Raw genomic sequence first — 10,659 nt, 5'->3', positions numbered from 1 at the left:
ATTTTTCCGGATTTAAATCGCGTATATTTGTTTTTTCAAACAAACCGACGTTTCGGGCCCTTTACAGGTCCCAACCTGTAAAGGGCCCGAAACGTCGGTTTGTATTTGTTTTGTAGCTGATTTAAATCCGGAAAAATAGTTTCATTTCCTATGTGTAACAATCGCGAAAACCTAAGAAATCTTTATATTTATCCCTGATCTCTAGTCCTTCTTCTGAGCATCTATAGAAACAGAGGAGCGACTGGCGATTCCAAAGTCAGCAAAGATTTCTTCATCGCAAAAAAAATATAAATAAATTGTTAAAAACTTAAACTTAAGATCAAAATTGAATTTTAAAACAGGGTGAAAAAATCAGTCGTTAAAACCTTAAACGTGCCTCCTGAAAAACTTTTCAAAATGGCGCTTTCGCCCTTTCTACGAAATATCGACGACATTAAATCTAAAACTTTTTTACACAACTCGTTGTACATACGTCGCACACAATTATATAAAAACGATATTCTCAACTGCTCCTTTCATCTTAATGTATGAATGCATTTCTGCCGGATGATACCAATATCGGGCGTAAGTAAATAAGTACCCTTCAATTGTGAACACTAGTCGGCAGCACAAAGGGTTTGATGTGAGTACGAAGACTGCAAATCTACGTGAGAATTAGTCTATAAATGGTACTTGAACACCAGACCAATTGCATGTAATTGACAGAACCGTCTTGACCCCTCGGTATCAATCTTTTTTCAAGGGGTTCTGATTGAAAATGATCACACCAATACGCTGGTTGTCTTCCACCGATTACCTTTACTTAAGATGCAATTTCTTAATTTAACTAAATGTATTATATTGCTAGGAATATGACTTGGCATTTCGCTTAACATTAGAATTAAATACAGGTTCTTCAATTATGCATAACGGCAGACACTGATGCATTTTTTTAGGCATTCTATCGTAATATTCACTATAAACAATATTTGTAGCAGTAGAGCTCATTGTGAAAGAGATCGTCCAGGGAAGTACTGCCACCTTACCTATTTCTGCCGTCAAGCAGTATTGTGAGCATTACTGCGTTCCGGTTTTGAAGGGTAAAGGTGTTGATGAAATGAAACAGGCACATGGGATTTGTCAACTTATGACTCAGGGTGACGAGCGCTGTGGCAGTGCCCCTCGGATATTTGTGATTAAAAATCTGAGTTACACTGCATCTATCAAGGATAATGATGTCCCTTACTAATCTGGTGCACGACTTGTACGGTTCGTCAGTTGCTTGATATAAAAAAAAATTAAATACACAACTAAATATCACAAAATGAAAAAAATATAAAAAATTGTTTTATTACATTTTCTATGCAATAACAAACCAGATAGATAAACAAATATAAAAAAATACCGAAATTTGCCTTTGTGCGCGAGTTTTGATGCATATTTAAAACGTTTAATTTTGTTACCACGAGTAAATTGACCAGCTGAACGGTGCAAGTGCTCTGTATATTTTAAAATAAAACGACTGCTAAACACAGCAAAATCAGTGAATTGATTGTATTCCTGTACACCGGTGCAGTTTATTTTACACTTGTGTAGGATGACAATATCCCGTCGGTGCACAATGGGCCCATTGCGTACAACGAGCGGGCAAAAAAAGCCGAATCACCTGAACACCTGCGATTGATTTCAATGCATCCCTATTGATCGATTAGTTACGAATTCGATTTTAACAAACGCACCATGCAAACGACTTCCAACCAAATCTCTTTTAAACTAAGAATCTTTTTTAAAATTTTCATTGGTCATTGGACTTATAGAGTGTAGATTTTGTATGTCAGCACGCTTGCACACGTAAAAAGGGTTGAACAGAAGCTGAAATAACTACATTAAGTCGGTTTCGATTTCAATTTGATAAATGACTTTCCATTTTATTAGAAAACCGTTTTTACTATAGTACTAAAATCTATTTTAACTTTTGATAGCGTTAAGCTACTTGAAAATGAATAGTTACGAATTGATTAGTTATCGATTTCATGATATTCAATACCAAAAAATTGTAAAAATATTATTTTCCATTGTAATAAATCATATAATATTTTCATAGAAATAGTTCATCTAATATGTCATTTGTATTTGAATAAACACATGAAAATATAAATGTTTTATACACTGCCGGTGTTTTATACATGCATAATTCGGTGCTTGGCATTTTGTTAAAAGCCTAAAGCTAAACAAAAAGTGTTTGATTAATTTCGATTCGATTTCGATTTTGAAGCTGGTATACTAACGTCATTTTTGTGTGTCCTTGTTGAAAATTTAAATTTGTAAAATTGGGGAAAACTTAATAATGTGCTCTTGTATTCTAACCCTTTAAAAACAAAAATGTGAGGTAGCTCAAATTATGTGTCCGGGAATATAATATTATATTTAATATAAACAGTATGTATCAAATACATGTTCTTTCCTATTTACAATATTTTATTTAGCCCGCATACACATAGATGATTCATGTGAAACAAAAACGACCTTGAGAAAGTAACACATCCACATAAATTTATAATTTACATTTGTCCTGACCTCGTACCGTGTGCAATTCTAAACAGTACACTCACGTGTTTAAGCGAAGAAGAAATTACGAAAGCAATGAGAGCGATACGATTACAGTAAGTTTGCATTAACAATAGAGATGATTTTCTAATGTAACGTATAAACGACAACATATGGTTAACTGCGTAATCTAAATTACCTACCAAGGTATGTTCTTACTCCATACAATAACAACCATGGAAATCGTGTCTGGAGATACGTGTTGCCATTACTGCTTAATAAATTGCCAAGTGACGTTCTTGATAAACTTCTAAAACTAAGCTAAACCAGAAAAATGTAAAACAATTGTGAAATCAATGCATTTATCAAATGAAATTTAATAGTTGTAGGTGTAAGCGTAAATTATTAGATAAGTATAAGTATTAGATATTAATTCTTTTGTTAGACGCCTGATAGCATGTGATGGCGGCGATACATAAATCTTTTAATGGTTTTTATTCGCTGCTTTGTGTTTCTTTTTGTTAACTTTTTCTTGTAAAAAAAAACAAAATAAAAAAGATTATGATCTTTTCGAAAGTTATGACTTTCGTCCACATTCTTGAAATGTAGTCCTGTCTGTACCTACTAATATACTACTGACATTATTCTAAAATGCACTAGAAGTAGAGCTTCTTGTGAAAGAGTTCGTCCAAGAAAGTACTGACAACTTACCTGTTTCTGCCGCCAAGCACAAATTTGAACTTTACTAGCGTTCCGGCTTGGAAAGGTAAGGGTGTTGGTGAAATTGTAAACACAAGGGACCTGTGAACTTATATCTTAGGGTGACGGACGTAGTGGCAGTGCCCCTAAGATCTTTGCGAATTAAAGCTCTGCGTGTCGCTTACCACCAGGCGCACAATTTGTTCGTCCCCCCACTAGGTATTATAAAAAAAAAATATACGCGCAGATAGTATCCATTATACATATCCGTTTTACAGTATTGCACCTCAAACACCACAACATGATGGATCTGTGTACTCTTGGAAGCCTCAAAGGATCAATAATAATGTTCGGCTCTATTACTTAACGAAAAGGCACATTTTAAAAACATTAAGCCGCACCTCTACGCTTTATCTACAACACTAATTACAACTAATTGGTCAATAATGTATGCTAATTACACGTCGAAACATAGTCAGACGAGCAGCAATTATGACTAATAAATAACAGTTCACTTTATATTAACATTTTAATAGCAGAGAAAACCATACTCGAATTTAGGGTACAAAATCCTTTGCAATAATGATGCAGTTTAGATTTTATACATGTCGAGATTTTGTACACCTATTTAATGCACATATTGAAAAGGAGTATGTATATATCTACTGTTTGCTTTGAAAATTGTTTTCTAGATAATAAGAAAAGGGAGCTATAATTTTGAAGCCTTTGTCTGAGTATTTGTACGTCTGTCAGTAGAATCGTAACGCCCAAACGGCTGCTCTTAAAATGTTCTTATTTGGGGGTTAATTTAATCGGAATGATTGTTAGCTTTGTTTGATGAATATTTTTTTTATTTCAAATTCGGGATTTTCTTTTTTTTTACAATATCAAGTGACGGGACGAACAAGTCATGCGTCTGATGGTAAGCTATACGCCTGTCACTATATTATATGGGTCATGTGGCCAGAAATAAATTACTAAATAAAAAATAAATAAAACAAAATTTTAAATTTGAAAAACATTTTATTTACCACGAAGTTTATGTTATTCACATAGTCATGGGATCCAGTCATCAGCAAATGTTAGCAACATAAGCGTCACGTGACAAATCACCGGATATCGTGAGTGTTGTGTGTCAGTCTAGTGACATCCTTAGTGCACAAATACAATGAAATGCGGGTAGTTAGAAGAGCTCGCGTGTCTAGAAGGTGTTGACACCTGTTTCTTCAGTCTCTTCGAGACCATGGACATTGCTACACGTCCAAAACGTTGAGATAATTATACACGATTAAGTCCCGAATTTAAAATAAAATCATGTGCGAAAATCGTGAAAGTTTACATTGAAAATATCTCTTCAGCTGTTTAAAGATTATTAGCCGTTTTCTCAGTTAATATAGAGATCTCAGTCATAAAATTAATGTTTATATTACTTCCACGTGTCCGCATAGGTATTTGATATTCAAGGCTGTAAAGTTGTTTTTTTACGACAGCTTGAATTAAAACCTGAGCAAACGAAGGATTTTAAGATTGAATCATAAAAATAAAATATTGAGCGTAGCGAGGGTTTCAAGGCACGAGACGTAAAACAACTTTGCTACCGAGCGAAAGACACAACTTTTCACCTCGATGAAAGTAAAAATAAGTTGAACTATATTAAATCAATTTTAATAAACAAAAATAGTTATCGTTGTCAATTTAATGTCAACAATAATAAGAATATATATATACTATATATAATATAATAAATAATATATACTTAAATAATGTACGACAATGCGCGTAGTTGAACGTGTCATTATGTTTTTTTTTTTCGTCAAAAGAAAAAGTTAGGTGCACCTCAGTCCATCGACAAGTTCGAATTTCAAAAAGCGTGAAAAAACGCGCGCAGATTTCTAATGAAAAGGAATGCATTTTCGAGCTAGTGAGGTGAAAAAGTCTTTTTATATTATAAGTTAATGTTACAACGGTCATTGAAGCATCTCTTATAAAGCAATATTACTCATCAAGAGAGACATTTTCATGGCCTAGGTGGAAGAAATGATACAATAAAATCCCATTAGAGAAAGTCAACAAACTCTATAGAAACAAAGAGCTGACAGAACAATTTTGTTATCAAATATTTTTACAACGCGATTAACAATGCATTGACTCTGTCACCATAAAATTTGTAATCGGTCCAACAAATACAAAGAGGTTTTTATTAAAATTTGTCTGTTCACGCGTTATCTACCAGTTTTAATTGGTATAAGGGAAAGAAAACCAGAGAAACAGAAACGTTGGTACTGAATAAGCCAGCTGCTATTCCATTTCATAAATGAAACCGATTTTTTAACAGCAGAACAATCAAATTAGGAACGGAATTATAAAAGCAGAAGGCTAATACCATAACTGCTAACATTTCGGTTTGAAATAAATACTCGTATCTACAATCGATTCTTAATTTAAAACCGTCTTGTTTTATTGTATTGTATGTGGCAGCAGTAGAGCTCCTTGTGAAAGAGTTCGTCGAGGGAAGTAATGCCACCTTACCTATTTCCTTACCCATTTACCAAGCAGTTATGTGAGCATTACTGCGCCCCGATTTCGAAGGGTAAGGGTGATGGTGAAATTACAGGCACATGAGACTTACAAACTTATGTCTTGTCCATCCCGTCACTTGGTATGATAAAAAAAAATGTAGCAAATTTTATACTAATTTTATTGTATCGCGGTAAAAATCGCTTCCACTTTTCGCCTATACTACAGAAAGAGTCATATTATCTTCAGCAAACAGTAGGTTTTCGAACTCATTTGTGAACACTTCACAACTAACATTCGTCACTCATTGCTGATAACACTTTAATGTTTTGTTCAAACTATTTTAGTAATGCTTTACGAATTACATAATCACGGTCAGAAGCCCTTCTATAATAAGAATGGAAATAATTCATATACAAAGATCAAACATACACAAAAAAACATTCCTTCAATCTGACTGGACTAGTAAAAATGTCATGACAATAATTATAGTTTTAGTAGCCGTCGAGCTCCTTGTGAAAGAATTCGTCCAGTGAAGTTCTGCTACCTTACCTATTTCTGCCGCCAAGCAGTAATGCAATCATCATTACTATATTCCGGTTTTGAAGGGTAAGGGTACTGGTGAAATTACAGGCACATGGGACTTGTCAACTTATGTCTCAGAGTGACAGGCACAGTGAGGGTGCCTCTCAAATCTTTGCGATTTAAAGCTCTGTGTGGCACTGCAACTGTTGTGGACTTATTCGTCCCGTCACTTGATATTATAAAAATGGAAAATATTAATAATAAAATAAATCTTCGTAAATGTTTATTAGCCTTTGTAACTGATATTGTCCAATATTTAGTTTCGAGAACTTCGAGAGCACAACTTCGAGAAGGAAGCCGACAGGTGAATTCGTTTGGGCTGGGCGGCATTTGGAAGCTTAGCCACATTTTCAGGTCGTCAATCCCACAAACCCTAAAAACTAAGGCATTTAACCAGTTCGTTGTACCAGATATGTCCTACGCAGCCGAGATGTGGATAATAACAACAGGCCTCGTCCACAAATTGAAAGTCTCTCAGCGTGCGATGAAGCGACCTATGCTTGGGGTTTCTCTGATGGACTGAATCCCTAAGGAGGTTATACGTCAGAGAACTATAGTGACGGGCATAGCTTGCAAAATCAGTAAGCTTAAGTGGCAGTGAACCGGGCATGTCTGCGGGAGGGTTGATCGCCGATGGAGCAGACTTGTTCTGGAATGGCAACCACATCAAGGAAAACAAGTGTGGGACGCCCTGCGGCAAGATGGACGGACGACCTGAGCAAGGTGGCCGGCAGTGGTTGGATGCGGGCGGCACAGAACCGGGAAAGTTGGCGTGCTCTAGGGGAGGCTTATGTCCAGCAGTGGATGCGTGTAAGCTAAAGATGATGAATATTTAATTATGTATTTTGTTGTAGCACAGTAATGGAATACCACAAACGTGTATTAATTAGTAAAGATATTCCACCAACTCGTACTTAAGTATGCTCGAGTACGGGATCTCTTCTGTAAAGGGGATAGATCACAAACAAGAAAGTCTTAAGCCGGGTACTCATTAGCGGGCAGTAATCGTAATCGTTGCAAGTTACCCCACACACACATATGCACGCATAGTTGTAAATTACACCCAAACTCACGAGAGAAATAAATGTCGGCCATACAAATTTTTCTCCGGGCTCGGTAATCTAAAGAACTCAGGACCTCTGCATGGCAGTCTAGCTTGCTAGCCGTTCGGCTTCAGAGACAGTTATGTTATGTTACCAAAGATCATAGTGTATAAGTGGTTCGCGAGCTTGCCGCGAGCAGAACACGTGCTTTTCGCGGTGAGCCGACTATAACCAGGTACTCATTCTAGTGAAGACTGCTTCACTCGTACACTCCAGAACGTCGTTACAGTTCGTTAAAAGAGTGCCCTGCTTTACCTATTTCTGCCGCCAAGCAGTAATGTGATCGTTACTGCGTTCCAGTTTTGAAAGGTGAGTGTGGTGAAATTACGGGCACAAGGGACTTGTCAAGTTATATATATATCGGGGTGACGAACGCAGTGGCAATACCCCTGATATTTTTGCAATTTAAGGCTCTGAATGGCACTGCGATTATTGTCATTTACCATCAAGAAAGGTATGTAGCTTAGGCTGCTAATGCATTGACTGTATGTTTTCAGTTAATGCGTGAAGTCATAATCAACTTCAAGCCGAGACCTCGACTACATGAAGTTGATAACCACTTCATGCATTTTAACTGCATGCAATCGATCTCGGCTGCATGACGTCGATTTCGACTGCATGCAGTTAATACGTGAAGTCGTTATCCGAGACTCCGACTGCATGAAGTTGATAATGACTTTACGTATTAACAATGCAGTCAATCTGTTAGTAGCCTAATTACGAGGGTCAAACTGAAAGTTCTTAGAACTGGCCACTTATAAACAATATAATAAAAAAATAATTCTTAAATTTGAAAATAGAACTCTTTGCCAATATTACTGAGTATATATTTCATTCATTTGTCATTTGTTTTACGATTTGGCGGCAAATTGAAAATTGTCTGTGTCACGTCAACATGAATTCAACACGAGAAAATTTTCGTGCAATGATTTGTTATGACTTTCGATGTCATTTAAGTCAACAAGAAAGTTATGATAGACTACGATTGGCCTTTCACGATGAAGCCCCATCTCGTGCGACTGTTTACAACTGGTTTAATGAGTTTAAACGTGGTCGCACTAATCTCACTGATGATTTACGTGAGCGACGGCCTTCTACGGCGACGACTGAAGATAACATCTGTGTTGTGCGGCGTATGATAGAGACTGACAAAAGAGTGACCTATCAGCAGATTCGGACAAGCTTAGGCATCGGTATGAGTCAAGTGCACAAAATCCTCCACGAACATTTAGCGGTCAGGAAGCTTTGCGCCCGGTGGATACCTCATAATATGACTGAGGCTCAAAAACTCCATCGTGTGGATTGGTGCCGTAAAATGATTGAAAGATTTAACGGAGGTGACTCAAATGCTGTGTTCGACATACTAACAGGTGACGAAAGCTGGATTTACTGTTATGATCCTGAAACCAAAAGACAATCTGCTCAGTGGGTGTTTCCTTTCGAGGAGTTGCCAACTAAAGTGAAGAGAGATCGAAGTGCGGGAAAAATAATGGTGGCCTCGTTCTTTGGAAGGATAGGTCATTTCGCAACAATTGTGTTAGAGGATCAAAAAACAGTTTCTGCAGAATGGTACACTACCAATTGTTTGCCACTTGTCTTGGAAAAAGTTCGAGAGAAACGACCTCGCAGTAGGATCCTCCTTCACCACGACAACGCCTCGTCGCAAACCGCCAAGCGAACGATCGACTATTTGGCGACATCAAACGTTGAATTATTGGGTCAGCCGCCGTATAGCCCCGACCTCGCGCCTTGTGATTTTTATTTATTTTCAAAAATTAAAGAAAAACTTAAAGGAAAGCGGTTTACGAATGCTGAAGAAGCGGTGGCTGCGTATCGCGATGCCATTGAAGAGACCCCTAAGGACGAGTGGGCAAAGTGCTTTTCCCAGTGGTTCCATCGCATGCAGCGGTGTATTGACGTGAATGGACAATATTTTGAAAAGATATAATAAAACTAATAACTGGCTAATGTAATCAGTTTTTAATTTTCTAAGAACTTTCAGTTTGACCCTCGTATCAGGCTCACTACTTAGTCGTCCCGTTGTTTGATAACATAAAAAAGGAAAGCCCAACAGAAGAAAAAAATTATTAAAAAACAAATTAATGAATACATACAAGGAGATTGAAGAACATCATCATCATTAATTCATATACGTTCCATTGCTAAACACATGTCTGTTCTGAATAAGGCTAAAAGTCAATTCAACCAAGGCGGTTCAATGTGATTTAGTTACGAAAAGTGTGTGTTGTGCTCAATAAAAATGACTTAAATGTTTTTTTTAATAACAACCCTTGTGAAACTTTTTTATAAAAATGAATTTAAAAAAGATGTCGAATACTAGTGCTTGTAGGTCATTGACACCACCACCTTACCTAGTTATTATTATTATTATGTTATTATTTCTTCTAATTACAATATAAATTAATCATTTCTCAAAACACACCAACAAATCAAAAACATTTACGATTTCCACACATTTCATACTGATTCTTCTAATTATACAATAAAATATCATACTAAATGCCTTTATATTATTACTCGACGAGCTAGTGTTACTCACATTTATCTAAGCTCAAATAACTTAACTGCAACACATCACCTTTACTAAACTAATATAGAATATAACGTTCTCATAAATCAGAAAAGCAAACAAAGAACGCTGTTTTAAATCAACACTTAAAATACATTGTAACTTATTCTATTCGGTTTAAAATGCATTTTAACTCTGAACACGTATAGTAATGAAGCAAGGGCTTTATTGACCATTATTATATTTTATTGACGTTTCACCACGCGCAGTCAGTAGTTTAACGCAGTCTGCTCTTCGAACCAAATAGCCAAATGTGTTTTAAAAAGTAAATAGGTAGAACATTTGTGAATTACTATCATCTTCAAATATAAAATCCAGAAAAACTAGTAAAAAACATGAATTATTTCAATTTTTTATAGCGAATTCAATCATGCGTCGAAAAAAATAAGCCACTCCTCGATGTCAATTGTACTCCCAGATGCTTTCCTTAATATTAGGCCCCTGGTTAGCAGTCGAATGTATTTATAATTATTTTTATGATCCTGTTTTGAGAGGCATTTTTTAGAATCTCAAAGGAACCGCGACAAAAATGCTTAAAATTGTTTTGGAAATGCAAAAAAATATTAATCGTAAACGTATAACATTTTCTCATCATAAAATGTAATTCAATAAAGAGTCAAACTGGAATGAGCTTTTTGA

At 36.1% G+C, this 10,659-nt stretch overlaps 1 protein-coding gene across 1 annotated transcript; it reads left to right on the top strand.

The window, feature by feature from the left end:
- Nucleotides 1-8,325: 8,325 nt before the first annotated feature.
- Nucleotides 8,326-9,378, top strand: LOC113228385 (histone-lysine N-methyltransferase SETMAR-like). The gene has a single exon (XM_026461665.1). The coding sequence runs from the start codon at nt 8,326-8,328 to the stop codon at nt 9,376-9,378; it is 1,053 nt and encodes a 350-aa protein (XP_026317450.1).
- Nucleotides 9,379-10,659: the final 1,281 nt, after the last annotated feature.

This window comes from Hyposmocoma kahamanoa, unplaced genomic scaffold (genome assembly GCF_003589595.1).
Source record: "Hyposmocoma kahamanoa isolate Upper Pololo Valley unplaced genomic scaffold, ASM358959v1 100021, whole genome shotgun sequence".
NCBI classification, from domain to species: domain Eukaryota; kingdom Metazoa; phylum Arthropoda; class Insecta; order Lepidoptera; family Cosmopterigidae; genus Hyposmocoma; species Hyposmocoma kahamanoa.
The sequence above is the reverse complement of the archived record's forward strand: the minus strand, read 5'-3'. Positions and strand labels throughout refer to the sequence as shown.

Bases quoted from the DNA above. Each gene is read 5' to 3' on its own strand.
- LOC113228385 (XM_026461665.1), top strand. From the start codon at position 8,326: ATGAATTCAACACGAGAAAATTTTCGTGCAATGATTTGTTATGACTTT.